Source organism: Lupinus angustifolius, chromosome LG06 (genome assembly GCF_001865875.1).
Source record: "Lupinus angustifolius cultivar Tanjil chromosome LG06, LupAngTanjil_v1.0, whole genome shotgun sequence".
Classification (NCBI taxonomy): domain Eukaryota; kingdom Viridiplantae; phylum Streptophyta; class Magnoliopsida; order Fabales; family Fabaceae; genus Lupinus; species Lupinus angustifolius.
This window is the reverse complement of record NC_032014.1, coordinates 27852272-27871757: the sequence shown is the minus strand read 5'-3', so window position 1 is coordinate 27871757 and position 19486 is coordinate 27852272. Positions and strand designations below refer to the sequence as shown.

The 19486-nt window shown below is 31.1% G+C and overlaps 2 protein-coding genes across 2 annotated transcripts; both read right to left on the bottom strand.

Annotated features, from left to right (window-relative positions):
* LOC109350646 (mitochondrial inner membrane protease ATP23-like) lies at positions 1872-4418 on the bottom strand. Its single transcript, XM_019591880.1, has 5 exons — positions 4305-4418; positions 4095-4216; positions 2979-3116; positions 2799-2882; positions 1872-2190 (listed from the first exon to the last, which is right to left on the bottom strand). The coding sequence occupies exons 1-5, from the start codon at positions 4384-4386 to the stop codon at positions 2053-2055; spliced, it is 564 nt and encodes a 187-aa protein (XP_019447425.1). The 5' UTR covers positions 4387-4418; the 3' UTR covers positions 1872-2052.
* On the bottom strand, positions 12535-18129 carry LOC109350644 (cytochrome P450 724B1-like). The gene is made up of 9 exons (XM_019591877.1): positions 17861-18129; positions 17133-17460; positions 16894-17046; positions 15819-16061; positions 15486-15572; positions 15324-15402; positions 14757-14863; positions 14004-14122; positions 12535-12784 (listed from the first exon to the last, which is right to left on the bottom strand). Exons 1-9 carry the CDS (start codon positions 18061-18063, stop codon positions 12682-12684), a joined length of 1422 nt encoding a protein of 473 aa, XP_019447422.1. The 5' UTR covers positions 18064-18129; the 3' UTR covers positions 12535-12681.

Below are 19486 nucleotides of genomic sequence, written 5' to 3'. Positions count from 1 at the left end.
CCCGGCCCAATGCCCAGCTAATGCTGGTTTAGTGAATCCGGATCCAGCGCTTTGGTTCGGGTATCCATGAGACCGGCCCAGAACCCGGTTCCTTTCTTCAACTCGTTGTGCCATCCCCATCAACTCATTCAAATATCCAGACCCCCTCATCCTCACCTCTACCATAATGTCCTCCCTAAGACCATTCATAAATACCCCTTTCATAAATTCTTCATCAGCAAAAAGAAGAGGTGTCGAACGAAGCTCAAATTCCTCCCGGTACTCCATGACCATCCCCCTCTGTCTCAACCCCATCAACACTTCATATGGGTTTTCCGACGAAGCTATATGGAAACGGCTCATTAAAGCTTGGCGGAATAAGGGCCATCTTACGGCCACCACCATTCGTGATCCCCACCACTAGAACCAGTTTAAAGCCTTCCCTTCTAAACATACAACGACAGTATCCACCTTTTCATCATCTAGAATTCGGTTGATTTCAAAGTAAGGCTCCACTCGATAAATTCTCCCATGAGGATCTTCTTCTGTAAAATATGGCACCTCTACTCTCTTCACTCTTTCTCCTCTTCTAGTCTCTTCATCCCCGTGGCCCCACTCTCTCCGGTGCCTATCTTCCTTATTACTATTTTCCCCGATACCTTCTCACCCTATCCCCCTTATTTCTCCTAATGTTTCCTCCAAGCGATCCACGACCGTTTTCATTAACGTCTCCATTTGTTGCCTCAAGGTTCCTTGAAAAGAGTTTTGCATCCCTTCCAATCTTTTTTCCATTCTCGTAGATACCATCCAGAGGCTCCCAAGATCGGGAGCTCTGATACCAACTTGATAAGAACTAATAACAACATGTATCAAGAAAGAGGAAAGTGCAAGAAATGTCTATTGATAGTAGAAGGAAGACAAAATTACAGTGTAAGAAAAGTAACAAGAGTAATATTAAAGATACTATTGGACAATAGGAATTATCTTTTCCTCCCTGTGACAATTGCCACCCCCAAGTTCCCAATCATTACCTGCCTATTCTGACCTCAATGTCCCCTTTATATTCACCTCCTGAATTGTGTTCCCCCTCCTTTATGTTGTCACATGTGTAGTTAATTACTACCATGTGCAACCGATTCCCCTTCTTTATTTGTTACCATTTTACCCCTATCCTTCTTCCTTTTTCTCTAGTATACCTCTTGATTGGTGGCCCATCAGAGTGACACCCTCTAGAATTAGCAGTTCAGAAATGAGAAATGGGAGCATTTTACTGAATGATTTCCCCTAATTCTAACATTGGTTAGTGATCAACCATTATACTCTCACCTTAGCTTCAAGCAAAAAAAGAGATGATAAATTAGATCCATTAGAACTTGTTGAATTTAGTCTTTTAATCTACATTCTGCTTCCTTAAATTTCAACTTAGCTCATGTCGCAGCAAGGTACACATGTTTTAGTTGACTTCAAAACCATGAAACAAAGATGAGAATCTGAAGGTGGGAGAATGATTTTCGAGTAGTTAACCCAGAAACTAACAGGTTTTCTTGTATGCTTATTGCGAACGACAAACTTGTCATTTTCATCATGATTTTGAACAAAAACATTCAATCAAACAAAACCAGTGAAAAAGATTAACAGGAAGTGTTTAATGCATGCACTTGGAAGGTCAAGGTGCCCATTTGCCTAGTTCATGTTAAACTAGAAAAAATAGACAATTACAGCAGTAACAATAAGACAATTAGAGAATCAAAACTGAAACAAAAACTTCCACCAAGTCATTAGGAGCTTGGCTCATTCATTATTCAAACATAAATTCCCATTCGGTTATGGTGATGTCCGAAATTGGAAGAAGGAACGCGATATGGAATGAATCGATTATAATAAACAAAACAGAATGATGACGGTATAAGCAGGTCATTTCCATGTTTAACAACTTACAACAGATAAATGAGACAACTAGTATAAAAGAATGAGTCTTCAACTTGAATCACATTTTTATTACCTTTAAATGTTCCTAGCAGAAAGAATAACATATTGCTGCTATACTACATTCAAGTTATAATCATGCAGTTCTTAAGGAACTCGGCGAAACGGCTCCGTATCATTGTAACAAACATCCCATACAGCTTCCATAGAATCCTTGGCTACAGTTGCACCAGAGCAATGAGGATTCGCAGACAATGATTTCAGAACTCTTCTTCTGATACAATCCTTCAAGTTCCATAAGATTAATTCAGTTTTGGAGAAGTTACAGTAAACAAAATGTCAAAATCTAAAACATACCGGAACAAAGAGAAAAATGCATGCATGAGAAACTGAATAGCAAGAGACGTATGTAATTGCTACTAACTTTACATACCCTTTATAAGCTTTAAAATTTTCCCCCTAGTCAATGTCGCAAATATAAATAAATTGGCCGAGGCAGTGAAAGAGAGTATATGTATGCAAGGCCTTTTGGGTAGTTTTGAGTTGACTCAACATGTACCAATTGTACATTGTGATAGTTTATGTGCCAAATTGCAAATTCATCATGCTAGAAATAAGTCTATCATGACAGGACAAAGCATGATGATATTAGACTTTACTTTATAGGGAATTTTTGTGAAATGGTTCTCATGTCATTTATGTTTGTCTGTGTTCTTTTATGTTTGTTTTCCTTTTGCCTTAAGGGGGAACCTTTATCCTCCTAAACCTTTTTAATCATCTTATTTTCATCTTAATGCATTTCTTCTATTACATTTATGCTTGGTGTGTTCAAACTACCAATCTATGTCTCAAATAAATGATTTGTACGAATGGAGAAAGAAAAGAAAGTGTACTTGTTCATGCCCTCTTATTTTTAGAAAACCTCGTAGAAGTTCCCGTTTATAATGACAATCACCACTTAGATGTCCAGCTCTTATCTGTTTCACACAACCATGGCAAATATTGATTACAAGAGAGTGAGATATAAAGTCCGTCAACTTACTACGCATAAAGGCACACCGTTAGACAGGAACCTCACTGCAGGCATGGTGAGCACAATTAGTCCACTCCAAGTTCGCAGCACGGCAATCATCAAATGCATGAATTAGCTCATGAATTAGGACCTGATCAACTTCATCTTGCATTTCTATATTATTGCTGCACACTACTATCTGCGACACAGGCACACCAATGAAGGAAAAAGATGATATAAGCAAATTTCTAAACCTCGTCTTATAATCAAAGGAAGCATTGAACACAATATCATTCAACTACTAAATAGGGCTACAATCAATAGCTTATTATTTATAAAGTGTGGGAGTTACATCAAATTGTTAATCTAACAAGAGAGGATGCGGCATTGTATTATTGCAAGTTCTCTATTCCAAACATATCATGAAATGCAGGCATATTTCATTAAATCAGTCTTTTTCGACAACTCATGTATATCAGGAATTTCCTATCTGATAAAACTAATTTTGTTAGGGATATTGAAAGGGTAATTTCAATTTGAGGCCAAACAGAATTACAGCCTAAAGTTCTCAACTTCTCATGAGGGAAAAACATAGTTATCAGGAAAGAGTTCTGGTACACATGCAGTTTCATCATTTTTTTACATTATTATTACACAACTAGAGGGCGAGCTCGACACAGAACTAGCTTTGTTTGTTTTGTGACTTGGAGGCCGTGTGTTAAAATCTTGGAAACAACTTCTTCGCTTGCGATGGTATGGATGTGTACAAGATTTAATATCGGGGTCTGTCATAGCTACACACACCGACATGGTAAGGTGTCTGAAGTCGCCAAAACCGTATTGCGACTGCACCGAATGCATATCCTTGCAATTGTCCGAAACGTCTAGGTTTTGGAAGTTTCCGAAACCGTATTGCAAACGCATATGCATGCTATTGTCCAAAATTTCAAGGTTCTGCAAGTTTCTGAAATCGCATCTGCTATTCAAAATCTTGGCTGCATACATCCACCATCCTCATACCCAACTAGAGACTTCCCGTTTTTATTACAAAACTCTCTTTAAGGTGCACCTGCTACGCAATATGGCAAATACGACACATGTTTAAGGTTAATGAGTGAACCAGTGAACTATAGTAAAAACAAAAAAACATAGTTTGATGAAATTAAGAAAAAGGTACCCCTTCACCACGCATGTATCCACCAGCTAGTCTCTGCTCACAATTAACAGCTTTGATGAAATTATCAGCTACACCACACCCAGCTTTCTCCAACTGTTCCCTCAAAAATCTAACCATTGGAGCTAAAGAAGAAGACAAAAAGATTAATAAAATCAAACCAATAACAATAATAACAAAAAAGAGATTAATAATTGAAATTGAAAAACATACTCTGAAGACTCTTTTGAATCATGTGTTGGCACTGTTCCACAGTTGTGGTGGGAGAGTGAGGGGTGGCAGGATCCTCTGCCATTCAGGTTGTATATGAAATTCCAAAATTGCCCTCTATCTGCAATGTCTCCTTTCAGATCTCGGTTCGCACTGTTTATGACAGAAATATTACTGGTCGAAGCATTTTTATTGCTTATGATATGAGGAGCACTTGTCTTTTTTCAACTCTATTTGTGTTACAATTAAAATTTTCATTATAATTAAAACACTAAAATTTATGTTGAAATAATAATAAATTAAATTATTTATAATCTGAAAGTTTAAAAATTATAATATATTAAATATTAAATTTTAAAAATTAATTTATGAATATATGGGTATGCTTGAGGTAAATATTATGATACTTGCTACCATTCATTAACTATTATTGCGTGTATTAGTTACAAATATTTTTACAAGTACTTGCATGTTTGAGTATTTTTATCACCCATACTTAAATCAAATCAAGAGCAGCCTCATGATACTTGAGCCGGAAAAGAAATCAGAAAAGATCTCGTATAAGGTCATGCCAATTTAATTGGTTACACCGTCTGGTCTTACCGAACGATGTCATATATAGTTAATAATTATATAAATCTATTGTCATATATATTAAAAATAAAAGCTATTTCCTTTATTCAGCAAGACATTTTGTTTACAATTATACGGGACATTACACTGTGTACTCACCCGCTAAGAATTAGAGACTTATGAAAGTGGTTAGGCCATATCCAAGTCCTAAGAGGCCTATTAGATCTCAATCCCATATGAAACAACGATTCAATCTGCTTTAATCTTTCATTTTATCGTTTGGCTTTCGAGTAGAGTCGACAATCAAACTAGAAGTTCTCTCTCAACTCCAAAACCTATTATTTCTACAAAATCACATCTAGGTCATTCCGAGTTATCCCGGTTTAACTCGGTTGAACCAATTTTTTTGCGGTTCAAAACGGCCCAAAGAATGGTCCAGTTAATAATATGAATCGGGACAGACATATCACTGTACCCATCACAGAGTAAAAATCAATATGAATAAAACAGATTACCAGATTATAACAATTTATTAACCAAACCACAAATCCATAAGTAAAAAATTAAAATCATTGAACAATATAGAATCAACAATAACAACAGACCTATAATTTAATTCATAACATATAAACTAAAATCTAAATGAAAATGATCAGATCAATGCATGCAACACCAAAAATGAAAACCAAAACAAACAACCAATCAATCAAAAACCATTTCCGTAGTACCAATTGCAAAACCAAAAGGACCCAATGTCAGAAATGCAAATCCAAACACCAGAAACAACTAATCGATCAAATTCAACCACACACAACAATTAAAAATTAAAAAAAAGATGAATTTTACATCATTTTCAACACAAAAGGAATCAGGAAATAATTAAGAAAGTGTATAAAAAGTAAAGGATTGAAGGAATCGAGGATTATACCTAGAAGATAAATTGAAGTTTGGAGCACTAAGCCGCAACGCAGAGACTGAGCTATAGTGAAAAAAATTGAGAATTTTTAGGGTTTAGGGAAACTTTTTAGTTCCGAAATTGCCCTCTGGTTTCTTTCAAATTTCCTGAAATGGCCCGGTTCTGTTTGTATGAGATAAATGTTTTTTTTTGTATTATCAAAGTTATCCCTTCACTCTTTCGGGGTATGTAGTTATCCCGTCTAACAAATAAATAATCAACAACTTATTCTTGGGATCTTACAGAATATTGACATTTTCGTTAAATCTTACACCTTTTGATCAACAATTTATTGATATCAGATATATGTTATATTATCCCACTAGTGGCTACATTTTTATGGGATAGGAATTTATGAAAACAAATTATAGAGTTGTATATTAAATGAGAGATAGCAATTTGCGTTGGTGTAAATTGTTTTAAATAGATAACACTGTTTATATTAAATATCATGAAGTTCGTCTAATTTTAGTTGATGATATGCTTGAAGTTGATTGTCTATGTATAATCGTTGTTGTTACCTGAATGCAAATTATTAGTCCTCTATATATTAGGTTATCTTTAAGATGATAAAGATAAAATACATAAAAAATAGAGTGTGAGAAAATATATTAATTTAGTATGTATTGTAATCATAATTGAGTATGAAATACGTGTAAAAGATTTTGGATAATTTCTTTATAAACAATATTTGTTGTTGTTATGACATGATTTGACCATCCTTGTTATGTATTAGTATTTTTAAATATTTTTTGCTTTGAACTATAATTGATCCAGATTAAAGACATGTGTAGTTAAGTATAATCCAATATTTTTCAATGATTGATATTGATATTTGTTAATTGTCATAGCATATAAAACAATTATAGGAAATTGTCTCCCCATAAGCTAAAAAGGTCATGTGGATTGAGATGAATAGTTGATATTGTATTGTAATTGTGAATTTGTTCTTCTTCTTATGAATTGTATTGAAAATCTAATCATTTTAAATATAAATGGAAAATTAATTATTAGTAAGTATGAGCATAGTCATTATAGTTTAATATTTGAGAAGTGAGAGAATAAAATATTATTTTTACTTTTAACATCAACTTCTAGTACGTCCTTGTCATTAGGTGAATCATGTTCTAATTGATCAGTCAAATTACAATGTAATGAGTTGGGTGATAAGAAGATGTCTATTAATTGTATTATATTGTTGTTGATATCATTGTAGTTCATGTTACCATAATTATTCATTAGATTACCCCAAATGATTGATGATGCAAAAACCTATTTTTCATTCTTGAACGGTCATGGCTTATAATTAGTTAGATATGGTTTTTAGAATTTGAGAGTGGATTGCTATTTATCTAACCATAAATTCAAGCTCTCGAATTTAACAACCCTAAAGAAATTATTGAAAGAGGTGTTCTATTCGTTGGTGTTGCTAAAGAAATTAATATTTCCATTGTTCATGCACTCTGTAGAGACTTCAACCACTTTCACAAGCTCTAAGCCTTTTATTTTATTTTTTAAAATTCAACCCCTTCTATTCATATTAAGATATATTAGGATAGTAGAAATTTTTTGAATACCTAGTTCTACACTACGCCAGAGTTACAGTTCAACAACGTTTATTTTAGATGTATAGCAATGCTTTCAAGCCTTTTCTGTTTGACCGCAGTAGTATATTGTCATCATTATCGGTGCTTCTCAAACACTATTGTATTAAATATATAACACAATGCAACACATGAACAACGTTGTCATATAGTGCATAAATACAGCAGTGCATCGTCCACAAAGCGCTACCATATAGGTCTTACATAAACAACAAATTTTATAGGTCTTATTAACAATGCTTATAGTTGCGCTGTTGTAGTTCATATATATAACAATGCATTAGCCGAAGAGCGTTGTTGTATTATTCATAAATATTATCAAACATTACCTTAATACAACATCGCATCACACACATAGTGTTGTTGTATTAAGAATGTACAACAATGCTGTCTATAAAAATCGTTGTTGTATTTATCCTTTACAACAACGTATGCCAGAGCTTTCCCCATAATTCGTTGTTGATTTGTATAAATTAATATATGCATATACATTTATTAGCAGAACAAACATTCTCAACATTACATACATTTATACATTCTGAATAACACAAACACATTGATACAAGCCAGAAGTTTATTTTATTAACATCAATACAATACAAACTACAAACAATGAATATAATGTCAATTATGTTTTGACAGAGTAAATAATAACAATTAAAAAAATTACACAAATTACAAAGAAACAAAATTATACAAATTACAAAAAACAAAATTAAGCTATAATTATACAATGACTATTTGCATCTACTTTTTCTTTTTCTTTGATTGTTTTTGACTTGTAAGGTCATCCTTGTTCGGAGGAACATATTGATTTACCCAAAGCCCTTCACCGTGATCATCTCTTGTATATAAATCATCATTCGTAGTTGGTCCGCTCTCACGCGATTGGTATGTCTTAAAAAAGGATCATCTTCATCAATATCTTCATATTCTTGGTTGTTGCGCCCCGGTTTTCGGTTGCACGACCTCATTGGAGTCACTATTACATTTTTTCAATCACAAATGTTGAAAAATATTTTGGCTCAATCGCATTGGGTCTTGGACTTTGATATTCAGATTCGGGAGTCGATTACATACTAGGGAAGGTACTAGCACCCTAGTTGTCCATTTGAACGGTACCCTACTACATTGTATGAATTATTAATTGTGTTATTATTATATTTTTACCAAAAAAAACTTTATTTTATTATTATGTTTGACAAGAGTGATCTTGGTCATACATATATTTTTTTGGGAAACAAGACTACGTAGTTCTTTGAGTCTACTATATTGCATGGATTATTAATTGTGTTATTATTATATTTTTACCAAAAAAACTTTATTTTATGATTATGTTTGACAAGAGTGATCTTGGTCCTACGTATCCATTTTTGGGAAACAAGACTACGTAGTTCTTTGGGTAGAAAAAAGTTTGTTGGTTAGGTTAATTTTATTTCTTAAAAATAGTAAAGTTTAAATTATATTTGAAAAAAGATATGAGTGAAACATAGCCCTTACTTCCGATACTGCATCTCATATTAAAAATTGGTTAAGAAGTTCTAATTTTTGTTTTTTATTTTAAACATTTTCCAAAATGAGCGAAGTATAGCCCTTACGTTCGATATCGCGTCTCATATTAAAAGTTGGTTAATAAATTCTATTTTTTATTGACTCATAGATCTTTGTTTTATATTTTTCAATAAGTTTTAAATTGATATACAGTAAGAAACTAATTAATTACATATTTTGCTTCAAAATTAAATATTTATTAAAAAGAATGATGCAATGGTATGTAAAAAGTGTATTGTTGATACATTTACCTTTTTGGTATAGTTATAGTTCTAGGTTACAACCATAATAATTATTAGTGCTAATGCAATTATTGATAACAAAAATAAAATTATTATAAATGAAAGTAATGAAAATGACATACATCTCACACTGATTCCAACAACAATAAAATACTGCAACTCTCACGTAAAATGGTGCCAAAAAGGCTAACCATTGTCTAAAAGACATGTAGCAGAGGTAGGAAGTTTATGTGAAAAACAAACTCAAATACATCTTTGACATGTAATTGAAACCTCTTTACAATGTATTCTAATGCAATTATAATTTCTCCTGATTTTCTTTGTGCTTTTTCTCATTTCTGTGTATGAGAGATCTTGGATTATTGTTTTTTGTTGAAGATGATTGTTTTTTTATGATTGTGCATGAAATATGATGTTTATGAGAGAAAATGATTGATGAGTGTATTTTTTATTGAGAGAATTGTTGAGGATTATTGGGAATGGATGATTGATAAAACATTTATGGATTTTTGGTTGAGTGAAAGATGAATGAGAAAAATGATAATTGATTTGATGGGTGGTTGTATGTGAGAGATTTTGGGATTGTTATGGATGATATGAATTTGTTATGTATGAGAGATTTTTGGGATTGTGGATGGAGGATTTTTGGAAATAGATGATGGGTGAATGATTTTTTAGAATGGATGATTGATGGAGGATTTTTTTTAGAATGGATAATTTTTTAATGGATTGTGACTTGTTGATGTAAACCAAGGGGGACGACCTATGATTTTTGGAGGCCATGTTCTTGCGAAGAATTCATAGCATAGTTTGGTTTATTTTATTTGCATTGTTATTATAAATGAGAATTTAATTCTCATGTACTCTTAGGATTTATGTTTATTTTTCATTCAAGTATTTTAATATTTAATTTGATGTATTTTGGGATTGGGAAATTATTTATTTCCTTGTAATTGGACATAGTAGTGGCTAAGTGGTGTAGCATAAACAGGGTGGCATGAAAATAGGAACAATGTAACAATTCGTTTTTGGTGAATTGTGTGAATTTGGTTCTGAAATTGTTACATTGATCCTATTTTCATGCCACATTGTTTATGCTACACCACTTAGCCACTACTATGTCCAATTACAAGGAAATAAATAATTTCCCAATCCTCAAAATACATCAATTAAATATTAAAATACTTGAATGAAAAATAAACATAAATCCTAAGAGTACATGAGAATTAAATTCTCATTTATAATAACAATGCAAATAAAATAAACCAAACTATGCTATGAATTCTTCGCAAGAACATGACCTCCAAAAATCATAGGTCGCCCCCTTGGTTTACATCACTTGTTATAAAATAAAAAATGGTGTTTTTATGATGAGAGGCTAACCTTATTATTTATCGCATTTTGAATTACCACATGTGCCAAATCTCCCATTTATTTTATTGGAGAGAAAAAATGATGAGATTTGATTCTTGCCTTAAAAACTAATTTTAACGTTACGACACATAATTCAAAAATTTGAAATTTAAACAAGAATTAATTAAAAATGAATTTATATTATTATTATTATTCTTATTATTATTATTATTTTGGGACTCTTGAAAGATGTTATTTTTATTAGAAAATAGCCAAAAATGCTAATTTTATTTCTATTTTTTTTTGTTGAAAAAATGCATTTTGGGCATGACAAAATTGGGTATTCACAGCTGCCCCTCTTCACTTGTTGCTTATTGGACATTACGCAAACTGAAGTTTGGGGTGTTGTCCTGATAAGTAACTAGTAAAGAAATGAATGTTGATTTTGTTGAGACTCAAAATACATTTTTGTTGGTGAGATAAAGAGCGAGGTACAAAAGATTTTGTTCGAGGTCGTCAAGCACGGGGCCCTCAAATTTTAAAAGGTCAGACACAGAGCCTTAAAGGTTGACTTCGAGGTCGTCAAGCACGGGGTCCTCGAAGGCACAATTTGAGGTCGTCAAGCACGGGACCTTCAAATTTAAAAGGTCAGGCATGGAGCCTGGAAAGATTGACTTCGAGGTCGTCAGACACTGGGTCCTCAAAGGCACAATTTGAGGTCGTCAAGCACGGGGCCCTCAAATTTTAAAAGGTCAGGCGCAGATCCTGTAAAGATTGACTTCGAGGTCGTCAAGCACGGGTCCCTCAAATTTTAAAAGCTTAGGCACTAAGCCTGAAAAGATTGAGTCGTGAAAAGTCACTTCACAATTGTCCCAGTTTTGAGTTTTTTATAAATTTTCACAAGAAAATGAGATCAACCAAAAAACCGCCCTAGTTTGGGCTTCTTTTGACTTTACACTAGAAAGTGATATCAATCCCAAAAAAATTGCCCTAGTTTGAGAGGCTTCTAATTTTCCTTTGCTTTTAGTGCTCCTTATTTTATGCATAACTCTTTAAAAATAAATACTAAAGCAATGATCAATGCAAACTTAGGAAATATTTAAGTTATGAGTGGTGATGATGGTTTTCTTTTGGGTTTTGGCTTGTGTAGATGTGGTGGTGCTGATTTGTTTTTGGCTGATAGTAGATGTGGTGGTAGCTATGGTAGAATTGAATTTGTGTTTGGCTAATAGTAGATGTGGTGGTTGCTATGATATGATTTAATTTGTATTTTAGGTCATGAGTGATGATAATGTGAAGATAATATCGATAAGATGATTTTTAACCATTTGCATGAGATATTTTTATCAAAATTTATGAGTTTTCTAGAGTCAACGATTTTTTTGTCATGATGCGCATAATAAACAAATAAGTCCTCAACAATGTCTTTTTAGGCTTGTATCATGATTTGGCTAAGTGTTTTCAATAAAAAGGATATAAGGCTCAATAATATTATTTTAAATAAAAATTGGTTGTTAAGTTCAATATGGTTTAAATGGAAACCGACATATTTGACGGTTTTGATTTATACAATTATATGACCAATATAATAATTATATTGTACTAATATGAGGATTATTTCACTAGTTTTACAGTGAAATTATCTAATATCGTATGATATTTGTAATTATACAAGCATATCTCATAAAATTAATGTTTAACCAAGATGGATGTCTTTACAAAACCATGGTAAGATATCATGAGAACAAATATTGGGGATGCTGTTTATCATAAATAAATCAGCAATGATTGTAAAACTAGCTGAATTTTTAGTAAAAATAATTGTTGTCTACTATAGTTTTACACCGTTGTATTTTACAAGTATAAAAATAATGAGTAAAAGAATAATATAAAAAACCATGACCCAATATGCTTTATGAATGATTTTACTAGCACAATTGATATTTTTGAATCAACATGCTAATTACAATTCTATTTTCTTTCAGCTGTCTTGTAAATACATTTAGGGAAAGGATATCAATCCACCACTAGAACAACTTATTTCAAAAGCTATTAAAAACAAAACAACTTATTTCATGTTTTGCATTCTGATTCAGCTATTCTCAGAACTTATGGCCTGTGAATTCAAGATCCAATAGCAACCCACCAGTGAATTCCACATAAGGAAAAGCAAGTGGGTGGTCTTCTTCTGCCTTCATTCTCCACCTGTGTTGTTGGGTAATGTTAATCAATAATGTTATAATTTTTAAGTATATATAATACTTTGTAATTTCTCCTATAATAAATTAATTTTTTTATAAGCAAAGAAATTAATTTGGATTAAAAGCATAACGGGTGTTCACCCAAAATTACAATAAAAAGAAAGACATCAAAAAATAGTATTAAGAATTACACACTATACAACTCCAAGAGTCCACACATCAATTAGTAAAAGAGAATAAATTACATTTCAAACCGATTGAAAACCATAACTACGACATCACCTTAATCAAGTTCATAATATTTTTTGACACACTTATCTGTATGTGTTATTTATTTTTCATCCTTGTCTATATATGTTTATAAAAAAAACTCATAAGAAAGAATGATATCATATTTTTAAATGTATCTTAAACAATTCATCCAATTCTTTAATTATGAATTTATCCAATTCTTTCATAGTTGATTCTGAATATACCCAACTCATATAAAATAAAGAATAACTAAAAGATGTTACTTGTGAAAATTTCAATATCAAATTCTTTCATAATTGATTCTGAATTTATTATTCTATTGCTCACACTAACTCTTTCATCCTAACATGAAAATATACAACTATCAACAACACATTAGTCTAGTAATGTAAAGTTATCTTAGATTCTCAGGATGATCTAAAGATCAAAAATTCAATTCCTAAGAATGACACTTGTTGGGAGGAGCAGTTAAACATTTCAAAAAATGATTAATTCCTTATATTAATATGGTGAGTGAATATAGTTAGTAGTACAAAAAAAAACCAAAATAATATTAAAAGAAGATATTTCTTAATCAATGAGTAGAATACAAGACAAATGAATAAATAAGAGTATACATGATAATACATGGTTGACCTTAGAAATATTCTCATATGTGAAAGTGACAGCTAATGTACAAATAACATTATTCTCTTATATTATTTTCAAACATTAAAAAAAGGTTTAGATTGAAAAGAATCTTAGTCTTCAAAAATAGATACATTCTAACATAAGCAATTCCTGTATATAGAGAATGGTGTGAAAAGATTATTTAACACTAAGTCAATGAACGTGCATATATAATTATTCTAACATTACTATTAAGTATTAGGCCAATCATATGAACCTACCTATCTATCCATAACATTTGTATTATATATTATTTCAATGAACAATTTGGCTTAATTTATGTAGAGTAATAAGTTTAGTACCTATAATTAAGGACAAAATGATGAAGGAAGAATGCTATTTCCACTTTAGCTAGGTCAGCCCCTGGACATAGTCTAGGACCACCACCAAATGGTGCCACTTTCTTGCTTGTCGAATTGTCCTGTCATTAGAGACAAAAATTTGATGTTCAATATTGTAGGGTAACAAATGAACAAGTGTTACATGCTTTAATTCATGTGTATGATTATGATATGAAACTTTACATGAATAAGTAGAATTTCTCTACAACTTTCATAGGTGTGCAACAATTTTTAAAATTCAATTGTAGTCGCGAATATATTACGTTTAATACAACTAATGATTTAAATTACGGATCGCATCATGTGATGCGATTACAATATTGGGATTGTGGCGATCGATGCAATTGCATTACACTGTAATTATAGTGTGACACCAACTCACAATGACGTAGTTACATCAGGCCACAACATAACCATATTTGGACTAGGTGCAACAGAATACATTGAGTTCAAAAAAATTTAGTCACAAAATAATTCACACTAACGGCCGCAATCTGCATCACAATGACCACAATCAAAGCAATCACAACCATTACCGTAATCGCAGTCGCAACTACAGTTTCTAAAACCATAATTACAGTTGAGGAATGCAATTTAAAATACTAATGTGCAATACATATCATCTATTATTTATGTGTTTGAAAGTGGGTCGTATTCAATAAATATGAATAAATGTATTAATGTATAAAAAACTTTTTATGAATTGCAACATACACTCCACCGAAAGGGATTGAACTCCGAAGGATTATCAAAATGGGTGGGATCAAAATGTCCAGCAGACAAGACAGGAAGAACCTTCCATCCAGCGGGTATCACAAATTCTGCAATAATTACATTAAGTGAGAAACATTTCAGTTTAACAATAGATACTTTATAAGAATGTTCTTATGGTACATTTCCTATGTCATACAATGATGCTCCTACATCATTGAGTGTTATAGTTGGATTGTGAACATATAACTTTAACCCAAAAAACATAGACAACAATGTTTTAAATTATTGTTGGTTGGATTTAATTTAGCTACGAAAAAATACCATTGATGCAGTCACAATTGCAGTTACAATGTTATTACGGAAGATATCAAAACCTTAATATTGTGGGTACAATTATAGTTATATAATGAACTTTAAAACATTGATTGACATGTTATTATAAAGAGAAAAATGTATCAATATTCAATATCAATGTTAGGTCTAATATTATTGTCAATAAAAATTCATCCAAAAAGTCAATAATACTACAAACTCCAAAGATGTGGTATAAAATTATCCTTGACATACCTTTGAATTTGACATCTTGAACAGCTTTCCTATGCAGAAATTTGACTACATTCCCACATCTCATACCTTCATTTATCACCTAATATCATGAAAGTTGTTGATTCCATTGATGATAGTAACTTAAAAAAAATTAGAAGACAAAATTATTTTAATTTAACTTACATCTTGAGTGAAATCCATTTGCTTATAGTCCTCCCAGTTCAATGGTTCATTCTCCTTTTTGCTTTTCCTTATAACTTGGTGTTCTTCCTGAAATGGTTTTAGTAAGTTAACTAAAATCAAATCAATGATGATTTTGAACATGAAATTTGATACACTATTATTGCATCATCCACCATTCTTGTTTTATCATTATTAACTATTCAAAAAAGTAATATAAATTAATGGTGAATAATGTATCAACTGTGTATAAATTGTTACACTGAAAGTGCATAGATCGATATTACAATCTTTGAACAAAAATTCTTGTTTCAAAAAAAGTTGATAGCTAGTTACCTTTAACTTTTGTAAAGCATTAGGGGCTCCTCCAAGGAAATAAATAATCATGGACAAAAGTTTAGCTGTTGTCTCATAACCCCCAAACAAAAGGTCCAATACAATGCTCACCATTTCATCATCAGAAAGGTTTTGTTTTGACAAAATAACATTCAATAGGTCCCCTCCTTCTGTAGGACTCATATTACCTTTACGCCTTTCTTTAATGATGTCTTTAACTATGGATGAGAGTCTTAGTCTTGCCTGAAACAGGAAAGTTATGTCTCATATGAGTACACCCGATGACATCGACAATTTTGCAACACATTTCAGGTTTATAATACAAGAGAATAAAGTGTCTCGTGATAACAAGATATAACTTATTTCCTTAAATCCATTTATTGTTTGATATATGTTTTATTTTTTCTTTTATGATATATTTTGAAACAAAAACTTCTAAAGGGAAGAGAAATCAGACGATTGTTAAACAATAAGTAGATTTAAGAAAATAAGTTATATCATGATACGAGGAAATACCTTATTATCATAATAAGATGTATTAGTACTTTATATTATAAACCTAAAGTACTAATACTTTGTATACAAATATTTTTTTTGTATGAGGAATGCTATATGTACAAAAGAATTTCGTCTTGACAACTTTTTTTAATAACTCAAAGTACTCATATTTTCTGTGATAAAATTCAAAGTTGTGAATAATTTGTAGAGAATAGATTGATGTTCCATATTTTTGTCGAGTTCAACTCATTTCCAATACTTGAGAGGTCAATACTAGAATATGAGGGGGGAAATTTAACAAATTTTTCAAAGTTGTAAACAATTTATCGAGAATAGATTGATGTTACATATTTTTTGTCGAGTTCAACTCCTTTCCAATACTTAAGAGGTCAATACTAGAATATGAGGGGGAAAATTTAACAAATTTTTATTTTATTTTTATTGAAAAATAACATAAAATCATGGCCGTTAAATTACTTTTTTTGCTACATGCATCAAAATCCTCATCCAATATTCTACTCTCCTATATTGGAGAGAATGTCGATTCACTAGTTAAGCAAAACATATATTATATTACCTTAACAGCTTTGTAGTACGTAGTCCCAGGAAAATTTAGTGGCAATGAAATGAATCCTTTGACGTAATTCTCAAAGTTTCCTAAAATCTTTGAGGCTAATGGCTCATCAGGATTAATGTTCAGTAGGTGCTTCAGCATAACATTGATGGAAAACTGTGACACATAAAAATAAAATACACATTTTAGTGTTGAAAATACAATTAACTAACAAATAAGATTATATATGGTACCATGCATACCCTTTTAGCTTCTCTATAGAAAGAAACTTGTTCACGTTTTTGATCCAAAGAGTTAATGCTTGAAAGTGCAAGGGTTTCTACATAATGTAGGAAGTTAGATTCTGACTTTGATGCACTCACAAAACTGATAACAGTGTTTCTTAGTTTCTTGTGAAGGTTCCCTGTAATAAGAAGCAGAGCCAACTTCCCCAAGATTTTATGCATTACTTTAGGGTAATCAACTGGGAATGTTGTCCCTTCATTTTGAAGAATAAACATGTTTAGCTCAAAGTCACAAGAAACTATGGTGGGAGAACCAAACACATGTGTCTTGAAAACTTTGCCATACCTGCATAACAACCATTGCTTAGTTATTTCGGCTATCGTAAAATGTAGTTTGTTATTTTTTACATTATTAATACAAAACACGATAAAACCTTTTTTTTACGAGGAACTCATTTAATAATATGTGGTATATATGTTTTAAACTGTGGTTATGTTACGATTACCATAGTTAAGATTATAGAAAAAGTGCAGCTAACGCAGTGCAATGATTGTCGTGGAGTGTAATTTAAAACAATATTATTACGGGTGCAGTTATGGCTATGGAGTGTAATTTAAAACAATAATATAATTATCCTAGTCATATTTATTCTTACAGTTCACACTTGTATGTAGTTTTGACGATAATGACATGATTATGATAAAAAAACACAACAAGAGAGAAATCATAAATGAATCAAAGTTACCTAGAACAATGTTCTTCTAAGAAGTTTCCAAGTGAGTTTGATCTATGAGGCTTGAGAAAACCAAGAGTCTCCCCAATGAAGGGCCACCCCATGTTTCCATTTGGTAATTTGTGTGAAGAATCTTGTTTGTTAAGATATTTGAGAAGATATGCAAAGGCCAGGCCTAAGAATAAAGCTATAATGATAGCCAAAATTCCACCCATAGTAGCAATATATCCTTTGCTGTAGGAGAAAGTTGCAGATTCTACTTTGTTGATGTTGAAATTTCAAAGCACCTTAATGGTTTTAAATCTTTGCTCTCAAAGCAAAATATATAGAGAAAATAAATGTATGTATAGAAAATTTATACACTGTTACTATATCATCTACATACATTCATATTTAATTTATTATTCACTCTTTAAAATACTACACCAAATGGCAAAACAATAGTCATTATATCATGGAACCAAGATCTATTGTCTTTAAATTTTTTTCTCTCTCGGACCAATAAAAATTTACCAACAAATAAAAAATAATATTGTAATTTAATTTAATTTTATAAAAGTAATACATTAACATTCACATGTGCAAATTTAAATGGGTGAAACAAGGAAAAAGAATCTATACCGATACACCCATGAACATGTAATAATATTGTTTGAATTTTATTCAATGTGAAGATAAAAAATGCATGCCATGATTGTATTTGTTTTTGGTCCATGCATAAATGTAAATTAATGTTTTATATTTCTTACTATATATTTATATTAGCTATATAATTACAATATTGTATAATAATTAAAGTTTATTGTATGAAACATAAACACATATTAGAATTAAATTAAGAATTTAATATATATAAAGTATATTAAGAGTCAACAATGATTATTAAGGTTATGGTTGGTTCTATAGAAAAAAAGTAAAAAATATCATTTTTTATCATTTGGTTGCAACAAAAATATGAGGGAAATAAAAAATATGTATGTGCCTACAAAAACTTTTTTCCCTATTTTGTGAAGAAAATGAAGAAAGGAAGAAAACATATAAAATTACAAATTTGTCATTCTACCATGAATGAATTAAAAGAATAATATTCTAGGTGAAAGCAGATCAATATACTGAAAAACGTCACCACAACAATATATTTTGGATGGAAAAAATTCCTTTAAAAATAAACTATCATTAATTAATATGCTTGTTTGAAAACCATTTCCAACTTGTTACTTGAAATTTATTTTGTCTTCCCTAATATTAATTTGTTTATAATAAATTCTAAATCATTAACTATAAATCTTTAATTTGACTTTTCTAAATATTCTATTGATTTGTCCAAATTGTTGAAATCTTTGAATAATGTTAACTAATATTATGATTATTTTAAAAAAATTTAATGCAAATTAAGTCAAATGATCCAATCATTGACCTACTAGTTCAACCAGTGACTCATTATCCTAATTGAACCATTTACGAATCTGAGTTTAATAATAATGATATAGAAATTATGGTTTTTCAGTTACATATTTATTCCTTAGTTATATTTTAACTTTATATATTATATAAATACTATAGATAATATGAGGTTGTTTTGGTTTTGATATTTATAACCTTGCTTTGTGATAGCGTTCAACAAGCAAAATATATATA

Excerpts from the sequence above, each read along its gene's own strand:
- LOC109350646 (XM_019591880.1), bottom strand. The coding sequence starts at position 4,386 with ATGGCAGAGGATCCTGCCACCCCTCACTCTCCCACCACAACTGTGGAA. Across the intron at positions 3,117-4,094 it reads GATACATGCGTGGTGAAGGG|ATAGTAGTGTGCAGCAATAA; the intron begins GTACCTTTTTCT and ends CCTGTGTCGCAG. Across the intron at positions 2,883-2,978 it reads CTCACCATGCCTGCAGTGAG|ATAAGAGCTGGACATCTAAG; the intron begins GTTCCTGTCTAA and ends TGTGTGAAACAG.
- LOC109350644 (XM_019591877.1), bottom strand. The coding sequence starts at position 18,063 with ATGGGTGGAATTTTGGCTATCATTATAGCTTTATTCTTAGGCCTGGCC. Across the intron at positions 16,062-16,893 it reads CGTACTACAAAGCTGTTAAG|GCAAGACTAAGACTCTCATC; the intron begins GTAATATAATAT and ends TTCCTGTTTCAG. Across the intron at positions 14,123-14,756 it reads TCAATCCCTTTCGGTGGAGT|GACAATTCGACAAGCAAGAA; the intron begins GTATGTTGCAAT and ends CTCTAATGACAG.